At 40.8% G+C, this 26,256-nt stretch overlaps 1 protein-coding gene across 1 annotated transcript; it reads right to left on the bottom strand.

Annotated features, from left to right (window-relative positions):
• Positions 1-1,169: 1,169 nt before the first annotated feature.
• med13b (mediator complex subunit 13b) lies at positions 1,170-25,307 on the bottom strand. Its single transcript, XM_046862893.1, has 30 exons — positions 24,710-25,307; positions 23,160-23,394; positions 20,566-20,734; positions 18,766-18,911; positions 14,771-14,968; positions 14,477-14,668; positions 14,217-14,373; positions 14,012-14,119; positions 13,190-13,846; positions 12,800-13,007; positions 11,676-11,706; positions 11,433-11,557; positions 11,144-11,234; positions 10,840-11,048; positions 10,562-10,761; positions 9,399-10,294; positions 9,115-9,282; positions 8,794-9,017; positions 8,485-8,677; positions 7,822-8,185; positions 7,521-7,737; positions 7,248-7,439; positions 6,287-6,510; positions 6,056-6,198; positions 5,809-5,967; positions 5,312-5,470; positions 5,072-5,226; positions 4,643-4,807; positions 3,775-3,875; positions 1,170-2,028 (listed from the first exon to the last, which is right to left on the bottom strand). Exons 1-30 carry the CDS (start codon positions 24,773-24,775, stop codon positions 1,896-1,898), a joined length of 6,285 nt encoding a protein of 2,094 aa, XP_046718849.1. The 5' UTR covers positions 24,776-25,307; the 3' UTR covers positions 1,170-1,895.
• Positions 25,308-26,256: the final 949 nt, after the last annotated feature.

Raw genomic sequence — 26,256 nt, 5'->3', positions numbered from 1 at the left:
CCTAAATTAGATGCACCTGTTTGAGGTCGTTAGCTGCATAAAGACACCCGTCCACCCCATACAATCAGTAAGAATCCAACTACTAACATGGCCAAGACCAAAGAGCTGTCCAAAGACACTAGAGACTGGCAAAGTGTGGCAAAGATTGATTGTTTGCTCTATCGTTTTAATACTACATTAATGCTGCCGTGGGTGGTCAGGGGCATTTGAATGATCTTTTCCATGCTCAGTTTTATCAATTTATAATGAGGATGAAAATAACACTTCTAAATGGCCAATCAAAATGTTTATAAGAAATAAGAAAATTGAGAGAATCCTGAATAAAAATACACTAAAACACCCCAGAAATGAACTGCAAACATTGACTGCAGACCAGACATTCTCGCCCAACATCTTACCCACCTGACTTCATAAATGCAACAAGAGATTTCCTGCAAATCCCCCAAAAACTAGTGGTAAGAATTCCCCAGAGGAATGGAAGATGCGATTGCTGCAAAGCAGGGACCACCACTGGAATATTTAGTATGCTGATTAGGACGTAGCTACAAGAGGTCTGCAGTACTAAAATTAAACATCAAAATTACACTTGCTACATAAGCAAAGTGCAAAAAGCAAGCCTCGATGGGCTTATGCTGGTAGTAACCCACAGAGGGCCATAAAAAGAGCTTTATGCTGTAGATCAGTAAAAGAAAATGCATTGAGAGATTCATTGGTTCAGGCATCGTAATGGAGAGCAATAATGGAGCTCGAGGCAAAGTCACATTACTTCATCTATGGACTTGCAGCAGGCTCTTGCCATCAGAGAACGAGATACCACATGATGGTGATAACGGCTGCTTAATAAAAAAAAAATAACCTTCAACACTCAGGATATCATTTTACAGGGGTGTGAACAAGTGCAGTGTTAAGTGCAGATTTCAAAACACTATTATTCATAGTTAGTCCTAAAGCACTACACACTGGAAAGACTTCTGTAGAACAAGGAATAAGATAAAGATCTGCTGCCTAGCGGTTACTGCTCACCCCGAGCTTAACAATAACATGAAATGAATAATCTATGGGAGGAATAAGAATTTCAACTAAGTTTTATGGTACACCATAGAAGTCTGATGCTGAAGAATATGCAATTTGCAAGACCAACAAAAAACAAAAACGCAAACCGCAACCACTTCAGGTTGACGCACTTTATTCCTAAAATTGGCTGCACCATTCATAGCGGTACAAGATTGTATGTACATATTTTATATAGATATTTACACACACAATTCTCTAAATCTGATATAAAATATATAATTTGACAATGTATCTCTTGTTCTCTTATTTGAACACATTAAATCGCTGTACAGGTATTTCTGCAACTACAGCCTATCCTGCAGTTTCCATCACACAAGGCTAAGAACAGCTTCAGCATACTTCATTTGTACATCATGGCAATAAAAATTGTCTCTCCACTCTCAGAAAATACTCTAAAAGCAACCTACTGCAAATACATTTGTCAGTTCTTGCCTTGCAATTAAGACAATTACATACATGTTAGAACATTTTTTAATTTTATAGGAAGGCAATATGTACCTTCAGATATATATATATATATATATATATATATATATATATATATATATATATATATAAAAAAGATTAAGAAATTACACATTTAAAAACGTACAATAAATAAGATATATGTAGGCATTTCATTTGCAAAAGATCTTACCCAGACCAAAATATCAGGTCTTTAAAAAGAACATTTCAGTAGACTAGTCCCTTTAGCTCCAGTTGGTTTTTTGAGACGGACTCTTGGCAATGCTAATGTATCCCTGCACTTCCCAAGTGCCCAGACTGACTGCGCGACGCGTGCTATGGTCTGCAGAAGCAGTGCAGCACCGCGTGTGATGGTTTCACAGCACGTTCATGATGAAGTTGTACATCTGGTTAAGCACGACAAAGTGCACGGGGAGACAAGAGCGGCGGTCCTGTGTGGCAGGGTCACAGGTCAGCCAGGAGAGGGCGTTGTACTGCTCCAGCACGAACCTATGCGACCAGCGGATGGAAAACAATTAGCTTAGGTGTCTAATTCACAGCTTATTAGGATGCAGAGATTCATTAGGAAATGCCAAATATTATTGCGGGCCAAAATGCTGCAATCAAATGCTGAAGCAGATTTTTCCTATAAAAATAGACTGCATTCGGAAAGTATTCAGATCCCCTGCACTTTTTGGAATTTTGTTATGATGCAGCCGTTGCTACAAAATCTTTTTTCCCCCTCATTCATTTACACCCAGTACACCATAATGACAGTAAAAAAAATCAATCATTCTTGAAATATCTGTAGATTGTTTAAAAAAAAAAAAAAAAAAACCCTGAAATATCACATGCACAGAAGTATTCAGACCCTTTACTCAGTACTTAAGTTGAAGCACCTTCGGCAGCAATTATAGCCTCGAGTCTTTTTAGCGTTTTGCAAACTTGGACTGGTTTTTTTTTGCCATTCATGCCAAATACTCTCAAGATGGGCCAGGTTGGGTGAGGACCCTAAGCCACTCCCGTGTCGTCTTGGCTGTGTGCTAAGGGTTGTCGTTATGTAAGAAGTTGAACCTTTGGCCCAGACTGAGGTCCTGAGCTCTGTGGAACAGGTTATTATCTCTGTACTTTGCTCCATTCAGCTTTCCCTCAAACCTGACATTGCCAAGTCCGTGCCGCATAAACCACCACCTCAGCGTGATGATGCCACCATCATGCCTCACTTTTGGGATGGTTTAAGCAGGTGATGAGATGGTGCCTGATTTTCTCCAGACATAACATTTAGAATTGAGGCCGAACAGTTCAATCTTGGTTTCACCAGACGAGAGAATCTTGTTCCACACCGTCTTCAGGTGTCTGCTGGCAAACTTAAAGCGGGCATCCATGGGTTTGCACTGTGGAGAGAAAGGCTTCTATCTAACCACTTTGTCATAAAGCCCAAATTCAAGGGGGGTGGCTGCAGTGATTGTTGTCCTTCTGGAACGTTGTCATTTCTCCACACAGGATCTGCAGTGCTCACCCCAGAGTCAGAGTGACCATCGGGTTCTTGGTCAACTCTCTTACTAAGGGTCTTCTGCCCTGATTGCTCAGTTTGGTCGGGTGACCAGCTCTTGCAAAAGCCCTGGTTGTGCCAAATTTGATCCATTTGTGAATCATGGAGACTACTGTGCTCTTGGAAACCATCAGTGCAGCAGAATACGTTCCCAAATTTGTGCCTTGCAACAATCCCGTCTCTGCAGGCAGTTCCTTTGACCTTTGCTCTTAGATGCATCGTCAGCCTTTGTGTGCCTTTCCAAATCATGTCCAATCAAAAAACCCTTTCCACAAGTGCACTCTTAGCAAGGTGAAGAAACATCTCAGGCACGATCAAGAGAATTGGAAGGCATTTGAGCTCGTTCTCAAGCGTCACTAAGGGTCTAAATATTTATATACATGTGATTTCTCAGTATATTCAAATATATACTTACATTGTTTATATTTTTTATTAAAATAAATTACTAAATTTTCAAAATGCTATATTTACATAAAAGATTTTGAAATTATCTATGGTTTTATTGACTAGATTAAGCATTTAAAAAGATTGCACCAAAGATAACAGATGCTACTTGCTGATGTATATCAGAGTTAATTTTATAACAATTTTTTTCTTTTTTTTTTTAATAAATAAACCATATTTAAAAAGTATATTTTCCAAAATAAATAGGCAGCTTAAGATTAAGTGATGTAAAATAAGGTTTTCAAAAAAATTGGTGTTACCTGAGCACATCTGAGGTGTGGATGGAGTCGAGAGGGTGGGAGTGTTTACTGTGCAGCAGGTCATCGGACTGCACCAAGGAGACGTGCAGGTGTAAAGATGCCTTAAAAACAAAAGTATCACAAGGTCACATGCATCTGCTGGCGACGCCCACCAAATCTAAATACAAGAGCGGTAGCATCTTGAATAAGCTTATCCTTATGACTTGCAATGATTGCACTTTGGAACAACTTAAAACTCTTTATATTAACCCTAAAACGCTAAATATATCATATTTGATATATGTGTTTCGGAGACCTCTGCACCACCTGCATTAACAATACTTTCCTCAAAAACCTGTTGCAGAAAATCTGAGACTTGTCTTCTGCCCCCTATTGGATTTATCTATGCTCTGCAGTCAATAGCAGGATTAGGGCAGGTTTTAACAACATGGCTGCCTCATAAATTGACTTGGACATTTCAGATTTCGAAAAAGTTGTGGTAAAAATAAACTTTTGTTACTGATTTTTTTTTTTTATGAATATGTTCAACTACAATTTATTTTATTTTTTTTAATGTTCTCATAGTGTTGAAAATATGTGCAGCAGGTACATAAGGTAATTTAGCTTGGTACTCAATGTATTGCATTTTATGATGCAATCTGCATTATTCCTGCCACAATGTCAAATACAAAATACAATACAAATCAATAAGATTTTATTCATCTTAAAAATCATTTTTAACTGGAAATGAAATATGTCATTTTCGTACATCCAATCTAATTTTGTAGCTTGCTAATATTTGTCTCTTCAGTAAAACAAATGAATAATGATCATAATCTACATATTTACCAATTCGCTAGCTAGAAAACGCTGCTGCATAATGGCTCACCTTCAGGAAAAGGGGGCACTGGTTCTTGGCCTGAGGGCAGGAGGACCAAAACCAGTCAGGCAACGGTCCTGCTTTGGCTGTGGAAACAAAGTAACCCAGTGCCATTGGCTGCTGCAGGATGTTGGGAGATTCATCGTGAGACTCCATGCGATCTGTGCTCTGGCCCTGAGGAAAACACACACACCCATACTTTCCATGAGAAAAATGGTGTTGCATAGATCATTCTTTTTATCTTTATAGCCTATGATATAGCTAGTAAACACCTGAATCTATTTCTTTACTAGTTATCAAAAAAAAAAAAGTGTAACATAGTTGACAATTCCTCAAAATAAAGACATTTGATTTGCCATTTTGAAACGACTGACGCCGGACACTTCATTCGAATGACCGCCGAATAATACTGAGCTTAAAGTTAAGAAGAGAACCAACCTTGCTGCCATCTCCACCATGGTGGTAGTGTGAGCCAGGTGAATGCACTGGGGAGGTGTTTGGAGAATTGGGTAGTATGTTGATGAGGTCAGGGTCCACGTCGTTCTCCAGCATGTCCAGGATTTCATCCATGCCGCCCATAGCATCTGAGGCATCTGACGACAGAGGATTGATTAAAAAAACCGAAACAAGAACAAATGGCAACTGAAGCTGTGAGGGTTTTTAGTGCTTGAGACTGACCATGAATGGGATTGAAAGGTGTGTCGATGACCTGGACCACAGCAGAGGTGGGGAACACTAGTATGTGGGTGCAAGATGTGTCCTGAGGGGTATTCAGCTGTGATGTCTGCATGTTCAGTGCAGTGCTGCGGCCAAACACTGATCCAGTAGATACAGAGTCTTCACATAAACATACAAAAATGAGACGTCAGAGAACTGTCATGGCTAAATATTTTGCAACGGTTAATAAATCTTAAGTTAAAATTATTTTCAAGTTGTTTCCCTGCATTGCCTTTAGGCCACAGACTCAGATACAAGTATTACTATTTATAAATAAACAGTTAACTGATTATAAAAAAAGAAGACAAAAACTATGCTTGCAATAGAGATTTAACATACCACTTTAACCTGGCCTGGGTTTGCAAAGATATATTCATGCTTGTGCTACTGTGGCTGCCTTTTAAGATTCTAAAAAGATTTTGTTTTCCTTTGACTTGAATCCTTCATATATATCCTACCTGGCATAATGACAAATGTTGCCTGAGGCTCAAGGGCAACTAAGCAGGCACTAAGAATGCTGGGACTGTCTGCTGACGAGATGCCGCACATCCTGCACATCTCCTTTAAGCGGCGGCTCAGAGACTGCAGGTTACGCCTGCTTAGCAGGATGCTCCAATCTGTTCGAAATCAAGCAAACCACACATTCAAAACTTGCATGTGTGACACAACTACTGCAATAGTAACTGTACCCTAAAGGTTACCTACCCTGCAACTCCCCATGACCCATTCTTCCAAGCCGGCCAATTACAACTCGCCAAGGCAGTGAGGTCACCTGGACCAGGCTCACACACCACTCCCAGAGCTTCTGAAGGCCAAGTCGGCGGGCTGAGCCCTTTTTCCGCCGAGCTCTGTGGGAGGAAGCAAATTTCTCTCAGTTACATGGAATTAACTAGAGAAATAATAAGATGGAAAAAAACTATTTCTTTCAGCACTGACCTGTTGGGCACGTCTATGCTGATGATGCAAGTCTCCAGCAGCTCTCCGTACTGGTCGGTGCAGCTGGCCAGCAGCCAGCGTTGGTCGTGAGACAAACAGTAGGCCACAAAGAGGACGTTGTGTTTTTGCGCTGCCTCACCAAAGGTCTCGCCCAGCTCTGTCTGCTTGTCCTTTACTGGGGCCAGGACGAATGGTGGTGTGTAGAGACGCACAAACTCTGCTCTCTGAATGATGATGCAAAACAGAACACTGGTCAAGTGTTGTACTTAGAAAATTATTTTCCCATTTTTTTCAGAATATAATCTTAAATACATGTCAGTGCGTCCCTATCCAAAATGATTACTTGATAACCAATGCAAATTTCCCATTGGGATGAATAAAGTATCCAAGTATCCATCTATTTATCTATCCATCTACCCATCCATTCATCTCTATTGCTCAAAAGAAAACGAAAAGTTTGCACTGATTATTAAAACAAATTAAAAAAAGGGTGGGTTTGGTGCACTTGAAAATCAACAGTATGCATAATTCATTTCACATACTAAATAACAAGCCTATATGAAACCTAAAAGCAAATAATAAAAAGATAAAAACCCTATTATACATATGTTAAAATGCTTAATTTATAACAATTACAAAAAAAAAAAAACCAAAAAACGTCTAAACAAACAGATTAGAACATCATGGAAGCTAAGAGTTAAATACGCAGCGTGTAACGAGAGCCAATTATCTAATGAATTTGATTTCTTTGTTTAGTAAATAATGAAAGCCAAGCCAACCTTAATCTCATTTTAATATGATTAGGTATGCAGCCCTAATAATAACTATTTAAAACTTGCCTAGAAACAAAGGAATTCAAAGTAGCTTGTTAGCATCCTAAAACAGATGTGGTTAACTATTGACCGACTAAAATCGCAAGCTACAGAAAAAAAACAAAAAAAACAATCAAAAGCTGTAATACCTCAGAGCTCTGTAATGCAGTGTCAATAGCAAGTCCAGGGCCAAAACCTGTTAGTGTTTTGACGTTGGTGGAAGTTGGGAGAGGCCTCCGGCATTGTGTGTACACAGAGAAAGCCAGGGACTTCAAATGCTGGGCATATATATGCCTCTGCTCACTCCGTACCGGCTGCAGCAGATACTGGCAGGGAACCACCTGCATTACAATACAGAATGTCAGCCATTTTAATGTTTCAAATACTCATTACAAAATGTGACGAAAAAAAAAAAAACTCACCTGCACAGACACTGCATTCCTTATATGTGGAGGCAAAAATTGCAGCATCTCCATATAGCAGTAGAGGAGTCCCAAACTCCAAATGCTAGAGTTGCAGCCTCTGCTCGTGTCCTCATAGCTAAATGGGTCCACTATGTAGACCACTATAGCAGGAGGGTAGCTGACAGCATGAGAGTCTCCATCTGTTGGAACTCCCACTTTGTCCCTCTCCATAGTGCTGTAAAAAGGAAATGCTCATCATCAACTGGAGTTAAAGGGAATAGTATATTTTAAGCAGAGACGTTTTATTAGAATTCTGTACCTCTCCGGTGGTTCAGGATGAGCCTGTGGCTGGCTGGTGGCTGATGTGCTGTCCCCTACAGTGCCTGTGTTCTGGGCTCCAGCATGCTGAATTCCTTGAGGACCAAAGGGAGGGAGAGAGCTGGGCTTATTAGATCCTAAGCCTCCCAAACCCTGAGAGTTAGAGGAGGTGGCAGAGGTGGGTGCTGGGGTGCTATTGTTACTGCTGGCTGTGGAGGTGCTGGTGGCAGTGGAGGTGTTCTGAGGGCCTGTTGAGGTGTTGTTGGAGCTGGCAGGTTGTGATGTCGAGGAGGAGGAGGAGGAGGACGAAGGGTTCCGCTGAGAGAGCAAGGAGCTGTCTAAAGACTGGGCTGCCAGGTATGGAGCTGAAGGGAAAGAAATGCAAATATGAGGGGCTCGACTGTAGCAGTTACTACTTTGAACACCAGGGTCAATACCAGCCTGGCGAAACGGCATTTTCAAAAATTATCCAGCTTGAAAAGCCATATTTTCGTTGAATGAAAACACATCTCATTTTGGACAGACCGGCCAAAAACGTGCGTTTTTTTTTTGTAACAGGGAAAACCTATTCTTGAAAAGAACATTATTAGATGCACTGAATTTTATAAGTTTACAAAACAAAACAGAGCATTAACACAGAAATTAGATTTAGAAGAAATCATACCCAAGTCATGCCGGCACACTTGGGCGTAGAGTTTAAGTTTCGTCACTGAGTCACTGTTGATACTGTTGCACATTTTAAAGAACCAGTCGCTGAGAGGTTGCTCTGCCTGAGGCTTCAAGCCAGCAGTACTCACTGTTACTATCCCATCAGCGTGAGCCCTGCAGATGGGCTTGTGCTGCCCAAGCCGACATGCCTGCATGATAAGTAAGGCATAAATTGGTGTTATATTATATAATATGGTGTTATGTTCCTTTAAAATGCTAAACACGATTAATCGATCATCATTTAAACAGGTTGCACTGCGTTTACCTCGTAGACTGCAGTCAGGTCTCTGAAGAACGTTTTAGCACCAGTCATCAGAGTCTCATTGTCAGGACACACAACAACATAGCCAACATCTCTCTGAGAGCCAAAAGGGTCCAGTAACAGCTTCTCCCAGTAGGGCAAAACAAAAGGCGACAGAACCACAAAGTCATACTCGTAACCAACTAGGAAAGTCGGTATGGGCAACGGCTCTGGAGATTCATCGGTACCTAAAGAGAGAGATGATGAATTTTGTTAATCAATCTGAAAAAATGTGTGCAAAAAAATAACTACTACCCCACGTGCAGTGGCTGGAACTATACATACCATAAGATCCCCTGCCAGCCATCTTGTGAAACTGCTGCCAAGTAAGGGGACCCTGGACGCCCCAAGAGCGCACTGATCGCTTCTTTTGGATGGCGTCCTGCAGCACAGGCTGCAGAGACAGTAACATCCTTAACACATCCTGAGAGAACAGCAAGCTCACATCCATGGCTGAAAGGAAAAGGAGAGAAAGGCTCTGACAACTTGCATAATAAAGAGGAATTTATGCAAATCTATATACTAGGGTAAAATATATAATTTTGTGTCACTATGGAATTATTCCTCACCGTTGCGACTGGCCCAAGGGTGCAAACATGAGTTCTTGACCAGCGTTTCATCCACTTTTCCTCCAGACATGTTGTCCATGAATTGACGACCATGCTCCAGAGCCAGGTAGCAGTCACTGCAGTAGTCCCTCTCCTCCAGGCGGCGAGGTGGCCGTGGTAGTAAGCTGACTCTGGGCTTTGGCATGCACAGAGCAGGAAAGGGATTGGAGCACTGTTCCTGCAGCAGGAGGAGCAGCTCATCTTGAAGGTGCACCGAAGAAGCACGGCGGTGTGCTTCCAGGTGCTTTTCTGCCTCCCGGCCAGCGTCAGTCCCCCTGCCAACAACATCTAGCTCGTCCTCAAGAAAGAGGCCGGCGCCGTTTGCGTAGCGTCGATTGGCGACGGCACTGAAGCCACACGAGCAAGTTTCTGTGCTGGAGTATTGCGAATCCAGACCTGCGTCACTAATGTAAACACCTGCATCAGCACCCTTGATATTCATGTTGCATACACACACACAGCAACTGTCAAAATTACAGTCTTTAAACAAGTTCATAGTCGAGTCAGAGAGGATGAGTGTGACATAGAGGCTGTGGGCCTCAGGCACCGAAGGAGCTGTAGCTGGTTCCACTGAACTGAGCGGCCTGAGGGTGGAGGGGGTGGAGGCAGGAGAATACAGGTCGGAATTGTCGTATTTCATTGAGCCCTGTGCGCTAGCAGGGCCACGTGGGGTGCGGGGCGTACGCGGCGTCCTCGGCGTCGGTGCTGAAAAGCGAGGCGTGGCGGGTGAAGGTAAGATGCCCGCCCCACTGTTGCTAGGTGGGGCACTGCTAGACTGGAAGGGGGTGTGGGTCTGAGGGGTGTAGGTTTGCGTGTAGTCTTGCAGCTCCATGGCACTGCCCACACTAGGGATGTTACTGTGAAAACAGACACGAGCCAAAAACCACACATTGCTTATTAACAAAAAGAAATGGTGGGAAAGAATGCAGGGGTAGCTCCCGATTTTATAAATGCATCATTCCTTCCCCGTTACTTTATCCTAAGTCGTTTCCACCCACTAGCGGCACGATCGAGAGAAGGAACTCATGCTTTCTCTGAGCCATGAATTACACAACATCCCACTTTTACATCGAAACAATTTAACTGACTTCTCATATTGCAACTTCCACATTCTCTGTATTTACCTTTCCTTGCCATGGAAAGACATAGCAGGCACTGGCTGGAGCATCTCGAGTTTGCCCACGGTCCAGCTGGGCCGATACACACAGTCCTCTGGCAGCTTAAGAGAAATCAGGCATTGACTAGGAAGGGTCTTTAGGGGAGCATAGAGAGAGCTGCCCACAAAAACCTGACTTGGCTCTGGCTTAAATACAAAAGAGAAATCCTGAAAGAAAAAAAACAATATCAGTACTGGACTATTATAAATCATCAAAATTGCATATCAGTTGCCACTTGCCCTCACCTTGATCTCTGAGGGTTTGGGGCTGCAAAGGCCTTCCTCCACCTCCATTTTAAACGTGCCAATGAGCAATGGCCCATCAGCCATAGAGAAGCCTGGTCCGGTTTCCATGGAACCACACTCTTTACTACCTATGTTCATGGGGGAGTAGCCCATGATGTGCTGCTCTATAGATGGAGGTGTGGGAAACATCTGGTGTAGATCTGCAACACCTAGACATGCACAAACACACAATTAGTCTTCAGCCAATGCTTAGGTGTATTAATGAAGTCATTTTTGACTAAAAGTAAACGTCCAACAAGCATACTTAAACATGACAGAGTGTCTGCTGTAGCTGGTTTAGACTCCTTGCCACCAAATTTCTCTTCAGTTCCACTTCCAGTTTTCCTGGCTCCGGGCTGCTTGGAATAATTGGAAATAAAAAAAAAAAAAAAAAAAAGCACGTTCACATGCATGACACTGAAATGACACCATGAACTACGTGCAACAGTGTGGCACATAATAGTAAAGACAAAAGGCGAGCTGTCTGTCTAGTAAGACAGCAAGCGCAACCAAACTGATCTACTGTTCGAAGGAGCATGTGAGGCCCTACTGACCGTAAGCTCATCTTCATCAGAATTGAAGATATTATCCAGATCGTTTATAGACACAGCCAGGTCAGTCTCGTGTATTAGGCGGATGGTGGATGGGACAGGTTTGCTGCAGGCTGAGCCATGAGTGTCTGTTGTGACAAAAAAATTGAAATCAAATGCTTAGAAATACTGGGAGGGTAAAAAACAAAAACAAAACAAACAAAAAAATTAAATGAATTGTTACAATGAAATATACAGCATACGCACCATCAGTGGAAGAAGTACTACCGTCATCCCTCTGAAAAAGTCAAATTAAAATCAAATCAACTTGCTGAAATGTAGCAAATATACAATATATTAGGCTCTTGTTTTATTGTTTGGCACAAAAAAAAGAAACCACGGGATATTGTCGGTTATTAGTGGTGCACTTGTTGAGTAAATCAGGCATGACCCCGGATTGGAGTTTGGACTGTGTCAGTCACATGATAATTGTACAGTTCTTCTTCAACCATATGACAGACAGAAAGAATGAGTGGGAAATATTGCATAATGTCAAACTTAGGCAAAGCGTTAGACAAAAAAAAAATGCAATCTGTGGACCAAGATGTGTTTAGCCCTGAGAAAGCTCATTCTCTATATCTAGCCTGACTTATTACACCATCACGGTCATTAGCCGCTACATTAGCTGCTAATACTCGTTTCTGCTATCCAACTGCACTGTTGAACAGCTCTAAATGTGTGTAGAGCTGACTATATGTTGTAGATATCACTCAATATTAATGTCAATAAATACTTTTTTAAACGCACGAAAGTTGGAATCTCAACATGGCAGCACAAGCACCCAATAGCATCTGTTTCACAATGCATTTATTTAAGTACAGTGGCACTGAAACCTCACACTGCCACCTTCATTAATGCATCATGCCATATCTGTCTCACTGTTAGCACTTCGCCATGCAGTATTTTTAGCACAGTGTAAATGATTCAGTGCTGCAATCGTTCCTCTATGCCTGCCCAAACCGAGATGCTTATTTCCACATCTCATTTGTGGTTTCTCTCATTGGTTGAGTTTGGAAAAATAAGAAGCCAAGAGGGCTCAAAACTGAGTTTGGTTAAAATCCGCACTCCTGCTCTCCCTCTCCAAAGAAATGCTTAGCTGGTGGAAAGCAATTTCACTCTTCAACTTAGCATCCTACAAAGCTGCTGTACAATTAAATGAATGTAACCAGGATCTTTTTTTTTAATCACTGTTCCACTGCCTTTACATCATTATTCACACTGAAATCGCTATTCTGTTTGTACAAAACGAGGTACTCAATTCGCATTATTGAAATGCTAAACACAATCAATCGATTGCATTAAACTAGTGACAAAAGGGATGCGTGACTGACTTTGCTTCTCTTTGCCGGTTCTGCTCCAGGCCTCTTCTCCTTATCGGTGAAGGAGAACTCTTCGTCTCCCTCCACGAAAGCGTAAGGATCTGCATCCAGCTCCTGTTCTCCATCACACACGGATACCGAGAGATACTGGTTCTTCTTCTGCATGTACATTTTCACCCGCTCCTCTGATACCTTCAGGGTCGCAGAGGAGGCCATCATCCTGTAAATCATAAATGTTATGTTATGTTATGCTGTACATTACGTTTTCCTAAACGCTTTAAATCTGGTCCATAGTGGTGTATTTGAGGTTGTCTGCTACTTTACACAAATGATATGAATACTATAAAGTGCTAAACAGAAACAAACAATAATAAACGTTTCATTTTCAAAATGTGTGCTTACTCTGTGACAGAAACGATGTTGTCCAGGTTGTCCTGCTTCAGTTTGTCCACAGGAAGCTGAGGAGGCTGTAGGTCCATGTTTCTCTTGCCTGGAAGTCTAAAATACCTCCAGGGGTTGTGGCTCATATCCTCGTTGGGGCTGATGGCAGAGCCAACATACACTATGGGCTCCAGCGAGTCTGGGTAAGCTGTAGCGTACTCTGAGGTCAAAGGGTCAAAGGAAGAACGATCAGGGCTTTTTGAAGGCAGAAGGCATGTCTCCGAAGATGGAGGGTAGAACTGTTGATGAAGAGGGGTGGAAGAGCGTTTCAACTCTGCTGGTGTCTCTTCCTCTCGCCCACAGGGATGTGGGCTGAGTGGTGGAGGCTGCGGGGAGCCGACCATGTCCCTGGATGATGTGTGCAGGGTTTGAGTTTTGCTCGAATCGACATCCCCGTGGTGAAGCGTACGGTAATGGCTGCCTCGCTCATCCGGCTCCAGACTCAAATCCTCGCCAACAGAACTGCGGTGGTGGAAGGGTGTTTGAGGCCGCTTCTGCTGTTTCTCTGCCTTTTCTGGCTTCTCTGCCACTTTGTATTTGGAGGGAAGTTGAGAGGGATGGCCAGCAGGGAGGGGGAGTCCAGGAGTGTTACTTGCACGCTGCTTTAGGTTCTTGTGTCTGTATTAAAAAAAACAAAACAAAAAAAACACAACATTACATTCATGTAACAATGTTTCAATCTATTTACAACCACCTTGTGTCTTGATGGTTGAAATAAGAACGAATAACAAAAAGAAGCATCAAAAAAAATTTTGACATGTGAGGAATTTATGCCCTCTATACCTTGAGCAATTGCACTGCATCCTTTGATAGCGTTCAACAAAATCCCAGACGCCAGCTTTATCCATCTCCTCATCACACAGACCACTGGCTAAAGCTGAAAACTTTCTCCTGTAAAAAAAAAAAAAAAATAGATCAATTTTGCTACTTCCTTCAATATACACTAGCAGGATAAACAGAAAGAAACAAAAAGAACAAAAGGTCATACTTCTGAGAACGGTTGACATTGCATTCCTGCCACACTGCCTCCAACAAATGACTGGCCAACCTGCGAGGAACTTTACCCCCATGATGACTAGTACAGTCCAAGCTGAAGCCATCAGCAGCTGAGGAAATTTTTGTCCATCTGGGAGCAGGCTGAGAAACTACAGAAAGGGGGGAAAAAATTAACCACATAAAAACTGCCTAAAATCAACAGAAACTGTTTACTAATAACCAAACAGACGTCTTCAAAAAGTGCAATCATACCTTTTTGAGCTTCCTCTGGTGAGGTTGGAGGAGTTAGTGTCACTGATGAGAGAGCAGAGTCTCTGTGTATGGCGTGATTATGATGGCCTCCGGGGGCAATCGTAGTGCCGATTGCGCTTGCTGCAGCCGGGGCTGGAATATCTGACTGGGCTACAAGCACCAAGCATGCTGGGTAGACCATCCTCACTCCGGCTGCCAAAGAAAACAAACAAGAACGTCGAAACCAAGTCTACCTAAGAATACAATCTAAGAGATATACAGAATCGTCAGCTGGTAATAATTATTGTTTCATACCAACAAGAACCTCCACAGCAGCCAAAGAGTCATCTTCCCAGTCCAGGTCATCCAACTTATCTTCTGGGGTCTCCTTGGTGTTAGGGCCAATGGGATAAAACTGCTTCCATTCTTCTATTAGCTTCTGCGTTGGTGGATCAGAAAGCTTAAAGGACTGGCCTGTGAGTGTACCATTCAGACCATATGGGCTGAGAATCACTGGAAATAGAAAATTAGGATTGGAATTAGAGTAAACATCAATAGGAAATATTTCTTTGTTGTAACACTAAAGTATACAAATAGTATTTTTATAGTACTTTACAATGTTTTAATCCACTTGCTCGTTTATACAATTGAACAGTATAACTGGGCTTTTCTCACAGAGCCCAAGCAGTGACAGCTTGCTAGTCCTGGGATTTGAACATCTTATGCCTTAAGCTGCCCACTCTCAAAAAATGTGTGTCAAGGCAGGGGAAGTGGTGCGAAAAAAAAAAAGAAAAAAAAAAAAAGCATTCTTGCTAAGTCATGTATACAGAAGAGGGTTTATGGAAAGAAAGGAGGGAAAAAAAAAAAAAAAAAAAAAAAAAAAAAACCACTCCTGCAGTACAGCAAGAGCAGCAGTTAAAACATTTTTTTTAAATAAAAATTAACATGGGGAAACATTAACAAAGGAATTTTGCATGTGTGCAGCCCTGTATGTATACTGTAGGGTAACAGGGCTGCACACATGCAAAATTCCTTTGTCACATGTTATCATGGGGGAAAAAAAATGTACACAAAAAAAAAAAAAAAAAAAAAAAAAAAAAAAAAATGCACACTGTCCCACACACAGTTAAGAAAATGGTGATCGGGGAAAGGCAGACCAAAGATAACAGCTTTAGAATTGCAGTATAGACGATTTCTTTGTCTGTTAGGTTTACATTTTTAAACTCCAATTTCATAACAATGTGTCTGGAAGCACTGAAAGGGAAAAATGCAGAGCCTGAATTGTTATTCTTATTATAATTGGCACAGAACCTACAAATTTAAAGGAGCTTTAAATGTGCTTCACGGAGGTTTGGACAAAAAAATCTCCCTGAGTGTTTCCAACCATCTAAATCATTACAGGAAGAGACTCTGCTGTATTTTTTTTTTAGATGTCACAAAAAAAAAAAAAAAAGTGTACAAATAAATCAGTAGATTTAAAACCACTGGTTTGCTGAACACGCTGCACTTCTTAAAATCTATAGTATAGTGTAGTATATAGTGTATATATTGCATAGTTTTTCCACTAGGGATAATTTTAAAAAGTTCCCACATAAGTAGAAAATAGTTTAATACGCATGCAAATACTTTTTCTACAAGATGAACTTTGGTGTGTTGTGTAACTTCAGTAAATCTTGGTATAATTCTCACTTTTATAAATGCTTTTGGCAGCAGTAGGGTGGGAAATGAATACTGAGGGATTGATCCTGTTTTGACTGGATGTGACCTGAGCCACATTGGGCTGAGCCTATAAGCAAAAAAAAGCTTTTGTAACTGCCTAAAATTCTCCCAGCAACACATAAATGTTTGGATATAGATGAAGAACCTTGTCAGGAATCACACACACAATCGGTTATTAATCTACAAAATAAACACCCCATTGGCCAATGGCCCTCTTTTATATGAAATATTTATCGCGGTCCCACTTTATCGCGATTTTCAATTTTGGCACATAGCTATTTTGTTCCGCAAATGGTTTTATGTTAAAATAAGAATTTATGAATAAAAATATAATTATAACTAATTATAAAATAAAGTAATAGTATACATAAAATACAGTACAATGTGTATCGTACATTTACACAAGAACATGTAGCGCTGTGTACGAAATCACGGTGCTGGGATGCTGAAATCAACATTAAACGGCTGGAGGAACGAATCTGGCCAATCGGAGTGGCCCATTCATATAATCTGGGTTGTGATTGGCTCTGACGTCCAACAAAAAGGGCGGAGTTAAAGACATACATCACCAGATTTAGCCAACGAAAATAAAGAATGCAGTGACGTGCATCTTTAACCCCCTTATTTGACGTCATAGGACAACCAATAACAAACAGAGAAACTATGCATAGGCTACTCTACAGAACTGTACAGTACTCACTATAAATGTGATATTTCTAGTGTGGGAGGATGATTTATGGCTTAAATAATAAAAAAATAAATTAAGCATTTCGCGGAAATTCGTTTTGCACGGTCAGTTTTGCCACGTAACTACGGCGATAAACGGGGACGACTGTTTACACCGTCTTGCTGAAATATCTGCAACATGGCTCTATGATGACGAATGAGCCAAAGCTAAGAAGAAAAGTTAATCAGCGCAAGCCTTATAGGTTGTTTAAATGGGAATTGAGGTTTTGAACTTGTAAGTGTGAATTTGCAGAAGGATTCATCAGTGCTAGAGTAAGCCTGTACTGTAGTTAATTACTAGCAGCAAGGAAGGCAAGAGAGTCCCAGAAGAATCAGCAGGATGCTGTCATTACTATGCCCTTGAGCACAGGGGGGAGAGAAACAAACAAAAAAAAAACCTGCTTGCCAACATACTGACAACTGCAGGCCTTTAAGGAGACAACAAAAAGTAAGACACATTATCACATAAACTTACGATACACATCACTGAACTGCAAATACATTAAGGCCATGCGTTTGGGGACACCTAGTCATCATACCCACATAACAAAACTGCTGCCATGAACACGGAAGCACAAAATTGCACACAATGTCACTGTAGCAATTCTATTTCCCTCCACAGGAACGAACAGGCAGTGTTACACGGAGTACACAAACCATTTGAGTTACAGTAGAGATACACTAGGTAAAATATTACTCCAGTAAAAGTGCTTCAAACTTTTACTTGAAAAAAGGAGAAAAGTATCCAAAGTACAATGATTTCTGGCTATAATGTCCTATTATGATATGTCCTCTTATGTTACTCTCAGCACACCAATCTCTGATTGATTGGCAATTAAGAATCAGGAGTTTCTTTCATCTTTTATTCCTCTCACAATGTTCTGCTGATGTTGAACAGACAAACTATGAGTTTGTGCTAAGTAGATACACCAAGCAGCAATCGAAACAAGCTCAAAACAGAGCTCGACCCTGATTGGCATGCAAACAGTAAAAATACGATATTTGACTTATTTGAATTGTAGTGAAGTTAAAATAAATGTCTCCCCAAATTGACGTAATTCAGTAAAAGTCTCTACTGTCCACCACTGCTAACAGGCCTGAGCAGCATGTGCAGAACCCTACACCAAATCCCACTTTGGGATGACCTGGAAGAAGAAAAAAAAAAAACCCAGGGGGTCCGCCACTTAATACATTCCTGTGTAAACTCAGATTTTAATTGTTTCCAACGTAAAAAGGAGTGTACCTAACCGAAAGTCCTGCACCGAAACATTACGATATGAATACGTGTACTGATTATAGCCAATATATAGATTTATAGTAAAACAGAAAATCCCCTTAAAAAATTTAAATACAAAAATAAAACAAAATAATAAAAAACACCCTTAACACCATGCTGACACCATTTTTGTACACTAACATTAGACACTAAACCTGTGGATGATTAGTCACCTTTATATTAGTCACCCAATTTATTCCTTTAGTCTTATAAAAACAATATACAGAAGCGCAAACTGTCCAGATTCAATTCTTTTATAGACTGGATTCAGAAATTCAGCACTCGTAATGTGTCGCAGTTTGGTGCAAATGTGAACCGAATATTTGATTACAGTTCAAACGAAGGAAAGTCGCTTTATACTTTTTAGTATTCCTATCAATTACAAAAACAGGCTCTGTTTAGTACAGTGAATCCAGGAACATCTTTATATATTACTTCAGTATGTTTTGAACCATGGTGGTGTACCCAGCTTATCTATCTATTTCTGTAATTCTCATGAACTCTACAGATTATTATTTTTTAATGCTCTGGCAACCATGGAAATGTGGTGTTTGGCATCATGCTGCCGAGCCGAAACGCATGAACTCACCTTGCACTGGGCTGCTGCTGTGCTGGGCCTGAGTCAGGTGTTCCTCACTCAGCAGGTAGACAGGCTGATGCTGGTTGATCTCCACGCTGGTACACACGTTGTTGTCTCCATGCAAGAAGAAGGTGAAGGAACAGGACAGATGCTCGCTTTTAAGAGTGAGAGAACGTAAAGGAAGAAGAATCAGTACGGACGGTATGCGAAGTGATCGGAAATTTATTTTATAATACTTGCCGAGAGAAAGCAAACATTTATATAGGCAACTTGTAGAGGTATACACCGACTTCCTAGTAGGGGTTTCTCCTAAATCCGCTGAGACTTTTCAGGTTCACAATTGGGGTTGGATTGAGCGATTAATTCAGATTAAGATTGCTAAATATACTCAATCCTTCTTGCAGTACAGATAAATGTAAAAAGATTGTAGAAGCTTGCATTATGAAAATGTGCCACCCAAACCACAATTTTGTTTATGGTGTTCTGAAAGCCTTCCAAGTACACGCAGCTTTCAGTTTTTGTTATTTTGATAAAATCATGGCATTAAAAACAAACCACAATTAGTTTAAACCACAACGTACCAAAAGACTGCCAAAAACCTCGGCCTGTTTAACTGTATTAGAATTACTGTTGTAAATAAGGATAAACAGCTCAGGACTTCTTTCCTCACCTGATTCTGAACCCTCACTCACAGCCCATTTTACACGACTTACAACTCTTTTTGCATTTAAAGTCATATGCAAAAAACTACACTTCAAATGTGCAAAGCTACGGGGTCACCTTGCTGCACACAGACGAGACATAAAATAAGACCATGAATCACAACCCAGGTAATGAGAGAGCAGGGCGATTATGCTGAATGGGGAAAGTGTGCACATTCCTCGTACGACTGCTGAGCGCCCAGTGGAGTGTCATTAAGGCATACTACCAACTCGCCATCAAACTCCACACCAACAGATGGCACTTCAAAGCCTGCACACAGCCCTGTGGTGTTGAACACAGCCTGACATCATCCTATGTCATCTGTTCGTTGTCTTTTTGAAGAAAATCACACCACTTCCAAATGATCAGCCTGAACCACTAGTGGAGTTGATTCTTAAGAACTTACGATCGCTCGCACCTGGGCAAGTTAATGTACCCGTACTGCAAGCACGTGTGCAAAGCTTCTTTTTTTTTTTTTTTTTGTGGTTCATTTTTAAATTGAAAATTGCTTTAAAGTACATTGCAAAGATAAAACGGGGAAACCGGTCACATTTTCCAGTGCGTTCACGGCGACTGTGGCCCTGCGCGTGCACCGAGAGCAGGAAGCCAAGGGGCTATTTTTGACACATTGTCAAAACTGTAAACACAGCACAACAGCTCAGTCTTGAGGGAGCAAATTACCTCTCGTTGATTCCGACCGAACACTGAACTCTTCCCTAGCTAATTTGACCTGAGTCAGGATTTAAATTCCATACACCTGACGTTCCAAAACCAGATGACTCGGCTAAAAAAAAAATAATAATAATAAAAAAAAAAAAAAAAAATTTTAAAAAATCCAGCGAGGAACCCAAAACACAAACGTACTGAGTGATTACAGAGGTGATACAGAAGTATATACGGCTTCCGGATGAGAAATTGCACCCTGCTGTATTTACAGCTATACGCAATTTTCCTTCTGTGATAATGTTTCTATGAGGTTTAATACAGCAGCCTGTGGGATGTGGTTATATCCCAGAGTTAGTGAGAAAAAAACAAACAAAGAACACCACAATAAAAAAAACAAAAAACAAACCACAGTTGTTGTCACAATGCTGAGAAATGCGTTACCTCTTGTTGATTGGCTTCTCATCTTTCTCGTAGGGTTTGACAAACCACTTGCCGATGCGCACGAAGCAGCGGTTCATGAGGCAGCGCTCCAGAAGGTTGTGGATGGCTTTGAAGAGCAGTGTGCGGCACTCGTAAGTCAAACCGCTTTCCCACCCACCGTCGTCATTACCTAACGAAGGGCAATCCACAAGATTAATGTCAGTCTCTTCGAAAGATGTCATGTTTGTTTGGTATAATCATTTTGTCAAGTTGCATAACCTTGCTATTTATTTTTTTTTTTAATTCCCTTAATTACGGTCCTTCTTTATATAATTTCTTTATTATACTTTCTTAATTTGCACCTGGTTTGTCTCATAGATGTGCAGTGATCACCAATTACACACACAATACACAATCAAGTGTAGAACATACAAATTGCTGCCCAATCTTTGTCTAAAATACAATTAAAAGTGCAATAATCATTTTTTGTAATTCAAAATAAAATAAATCTACCCAATGAACCTATACGTTCTGTAAGAAAATAAACTCAACTATGAAAAATTACAGGATTTTTATATATTTATATATATATATATATATATATATATATATATATATATATATATATATATATATATATATATATATACAAAAATATCTACAATATTAAGTAATTAAACGTTGATTTTTATGCCCATAGTTGCAGGACTATGAAGCAAACTCAAAAAAAAGTGTGTGTCATGCGTCACTTTGTCACCTGCCAGTGTGAATACACACTTAATGTGGTACATCTTTGCAGTGTGAACAGAAGAATACAGTGGATCCTTGATAGTTCGCGACTTTTTATTTGGAAAGTAATGTATGGTTTAAAAAACTATTTTATTATTGTATTATTCATTTAAAGTAGTAAATAAAACATTTGACAAGTAATTCACATTATTTGTTGCGTTTACACTACACGACATGTACAATTCCCCTTGAAAAAGGAACCATCAAAAGGAGAGTCAAAACCTTGCGTTTTTTTTTTTTATTCTTGAGGGGTCAGAGACCGCAAACCCCGCGAGTACCGAGGTTGCGCTGTACTACAAGATTCTAACCACCAAACCATTAAATCATGCATGTTTGTCATGATCCATGCATAAGTAAGCACAGGAGGTGAGTAATTGTTGTTGCAATTCCAAAATATATTAATCATATTCACCATGTAGCCACAGGTTCTTAGGGTTTCTCAAATTTCTCCCCAAACAGGATCAAACTCTAATTAAACCGTTTCCTGTGCTAAAGTTTGGTGACCAAAAAAGCTCAAATCGATACTTGCGCGCTTAAAAGCTGCTTTCGTTTCCCACGTGCAAGTGTATTTGTGATGCAAGAGAAAGAAGGATTATGGGTAAGCGCACCATGTCAAAAGGTGCACCGAGAAGCTTACATGTGCACGAATCCTTATGGCTCACAACCAGCAGGAGGAATACAATTGGTCTGTTAGAATGGTTTTCACGCCTTCAATAACTCTAAACTCATAAAGCAGACTGCTTTTTCTGGTCCAAATGTTTAATCTGACTGGAAACCCAGTTCTATAATGATCACCAAGCATCTGGAAAATGCTGCCAAGAAAACACACACACACACACACCATGGAGGGGGGTGTGCTGCTCTGCACAAAGCATGCCCACACATAACTAAGCAATCCCATACTGCTTTATTTGGCCAAGCTGATGTTGCAGAGCTGCAGTGGGCTATTACTTCAGACAATAATACACTGATAATGCACAGTTGATGCAAGGTGAAAGCTCTTTAGTAATCCATGTTCTTTTCCTGCAATATCAACACATGCTTTTTGATTAATTAATGTATTTCTTTATTTAAAAAGAGCATCTGAATATATCTAACTGTCCCCACTCTGACTACCTTCACCACCTAATATAATGGCTACGAGTAATTCAAAACCCACAAGTTGTAGGGATCCTGGGTATTATCTCACACAGTACTTTATTCTTCACTCCGTTTGCTCTGTGGTGAAATGTGAAACTTGATTCATTTTCTGCCCTCTAGTGGACATCCTGATGTTCGGTGCGAGGCAGACACCTATGCGACCGCCCATGTACAACGCCCTCAAGTGTTCACAAATATGTGGCCACACAAGTGCAAGTGTTTAATCATCAGGGCTTCTGTGCACAAACAGTAACCAAGAGTCTGCGTTTGTACGTTCTTCCTTTCTCAACGCATCACTGTGCACTGAGCCCAGCTGCGACGAGAAACATGATCCTACTAGCAAGCGAGTGCAAACACCCACAAGCCATTTTCCAAAAGCTAAACTGGAGTTCTTCTTCACAGACTTGTACCCACTGTGGTCTCTCGAACATCTACATAAAACATATATTTTGCTAACCACCTTGTTTGCACTATTATGATTTTTGTGCGGATGCAAGTAAAGTGAACTACAATCAATTTAAAGATGAACAAAAATATTTATGTACAGTACTCGATCAAAAAATAGAAAGAAAAGAAAGAATCAGAGGTGGCACCTTTTAACAGCCAACAAAATGTAGTGTGTGTTATTTTAAGTGCTGCGGGTTAGTATTAGGATCTAGAGAAACGGAGAAAGCCAGGGGACCTACTTGAAAGTTCGTGGTGGATCAGCTCCGCAAAATTGGGATCGTCGCCCCACCAGAAGAGCCAGAGCTCTCGGCGTCCAGGCGTCTGGTGCCGCCGCCACACGCTCAACACGTCTGCCTTCAGACACCGGCTGAAGCTGCACAGGATGGGGTCCTCCTCAGTCACAGGGAAGACGATGGGTGAAGATGTGGGGCCTTGCCATACGAAACACTTCCATTTTATGCCTGTGAGGTCAGCCTGAGGTCAGACACACACAATAACCAACATGGTCAATTACAATGTTATAAATCTCCATAAGTATTATTTAGATCCTGAAAACAGCGCACTTTTCCAAAGCACTAGGCTTTAATGCACAAGCGCCTGCAAGACGTATTGATTCTTGTGTGCCATCCCATCTGAAGGTGCACTTCCAAGTAAACATGCGTAAACGTGAGGCTGTCTACGAGCAGCTGAACAGGAACATGTAAAAATAGGTGTCAGATTATACAGAGAGAGGGAGAGAGAGAGAGGGAGAAAGAGAGAGAACATCCCTATGGTTTGAATGACTACACTTTCCTGAAACCCATAGCATCATAGCACTGCCTGCCAGGGCATAAATCCAGTTATACAAGACCATCTGACTGGAAAAGTTTTCAATTATCTCCAGGAAATACTCCACTCTCTGGGCAGGAGTGGGTTTATTTTCTATTTGGGAAAGGGGATGTAAATATCAACAGAGTAATCAGATCATATCAGTGTTTATGTCGAGCAGTGCAGAGGTCACTACCTAACTTTGGAAAGCGATCAGGGAATCACACGGAAGAGAAACTTGCTGGGAATCGAAGCAGCAAAATGTGAACATGAAATCTGAATTATTATATAAAACATGATGAGTTGAACAGAGCACAGCAGACCAGACCCACGTAGGGCCTTCCTCGTATTATTTCTGATTGATGGCTAGCCATGCTAGCTCACTAGCTTTAATCAGAAAGAGAAAAAAAATATATATACACATATCAATATTAATTTATACACATATATATGAAACCTGATTACATGTTAAAGCTTGCAGAACATGCATTGGATGGAAACGAGCAACAGTATTTAGCAACCCGATTCCGGGTTCCATTAGAAATCGGGTATGCACGATTTCTAACAGGGAAGGTAACTAGCTAATTGGAGATCAATCCACAGATGGCAAACGTTTAATCAGGTCTTATAAATCATTAAGATCCTTCTTATTTTAGTGGTTTATGAGAAATTGCAGGGTTCGAGAAGAAACTCTGGCTAGTTGTAACATTGTTTACTACCGACATACTAGCAACAGCTCGATTAGCGGCTGCTAACTTTCACCGTAACAGAAAATCATAATCTTGACGAGAAACTTGAATAGAAACCCTGTAAAACGATGGCGTATTCGTGCAAATGTGCATGACTTCTTTTCAAAGCTAGAAACACATGTTTTACTTGTCCAGACAGCATTAAGTAGCTCAACAGGCCCCGGGCCGCTACTTCGAAGGAAGCTAGTCTGGAGCTAGCCGCAGTTTAGCTTTAGCTCGGTTAAATCTCTTACCAGACAAAATAGGTTGGAGTGGCAGTCCTCCAGGCTCGCCCCGTTGGGTACAAAACAAGAACTCATCTTCAGGGTGAAGCCAATCTCGCCATCATTTCAACAGCAAACGAACCGATTTTCTTTTGTGTGTGTTGAAGTCTGAACTCCAAGCCGAGCAGCCCCGCAAACCAAAATCAGCCGTCAAGACCTCGGCGTCTTTTCTCGGCCAAGTTGAGCTGCTAAGCGAGCTAACTATTCAAAATCCTCCGGGCTCTTGTTGAACTCGCCGACATTCGCTTTTACTTACTTCAGTCGCGGCGGAAAAAAAAAAAAACCCACACAAAATCTACCCGGTGTTAAAAAGATCCACCCGGCTCCGTGGGGCGCTTTCCTGTTTTTTTTGTAAAAAACGACCCGAAGAAAAAAGATGATAAAAACCAGCGTAAATCAAATTGTTCGAGGTAATTCCCCCTCCCCCCTCACTTAGCATCAGAGTATCTGGACACGGCTAGCTAGCCCAAACCAACCTAGCGTTAGCTAACAAGCTAGCTAGTGTTAGCTTGTTGGCTAACCGATTGGCAGCCCAGGCAGGCAGTCAAGTCCAGTTTAAAAAAAAAAAAAAAAAGTGCTCAGTTTACAAAAAGAGAAAAAAATCCCTTATATCTTCTTGGTTTTCACGAGAACGTGTCCCGTTAGAAAATGTCCATTAAATATAAATTAAAAAGCCGGCTGTGAAATAGTTTAAAAACGCGAAAGCAACATGGTCCGCTTTCTCATCAGTGGCTGTGTGTATATTTTTTTTTTTTTTTTTTTTTTTTTTTGCTGTTTGAATAGCTACATGGCTCTGGATCCTTTAATGGCGGCCACAGGGACACACTCTATAGCTGCCTTCGGCTCCGGCTGGGAGTCAACAGAGGAGAAAAGAGTCGACTCCGGATTTTAAAGTGGAAAACCGAGGAGAAGGTGGAAAGAAGTCGGTTCTTCATGGGAATCGTTCTCCTGAATTACAAATGATTCTGTATATATAATATACAATATACTATTTGTGTGTGTATATACATGCATAACATCCCAGGGAGTATATATATATATATATATATATATATATATATATATATATATATATATATATATAGACACTATGCAAATTAGTTTTTATCCATTTACTACTCCACATAACTTCTGTGAGAGTTTAAAAAAAAAAAGTAATGAAAAGGCAATCATTTTTTTTGTTTATAATTTTCTACACTGACCGATCCAGAGAGCGATGAAGAGTAATAATAACTTTTATAAATATATATATTTTTTGTGAGTCATAGAAATAATGTGGCATTCGCAAATAAATAAAAATCTTATTTAGGATTGCAGCAGTCAACATTGCACAAAGGGGGACTACCACAGTCACAAGTGAAACCTTTGTTAAGACAAACGGATCTTTACAGTGAAAACAATATACCAAAACTTGTTTCTGAATAGACAGTCTGCAAATTAGTCTTTATGCATTCTGGATTTCACATGGTTTCTGTGGGAGTTTAAAAAGGTAGGCAGCTCATTCTATGGAAAGGCAA

The sequence above is a fragment of the Silurus meridionalis genome, chromosome 12 (genome assembly GCF_014805685.1).
Source record: "Silurus meridionalis isolate SWU-2019-XX chromosome 12, ASM1480568v1, whole genome shotgun sequence".
Taxonomy (NCBI): Eukaryota; Metazoa; Chordata; class Actinopteri; order Siluriformes; family Siluridae; genus Silurus; species Silurus meridionalis.
Note: the sequence above shows the minus strand (reverse complement) of the source record. Positions and strands in the feature narration are given on the sequence as shown.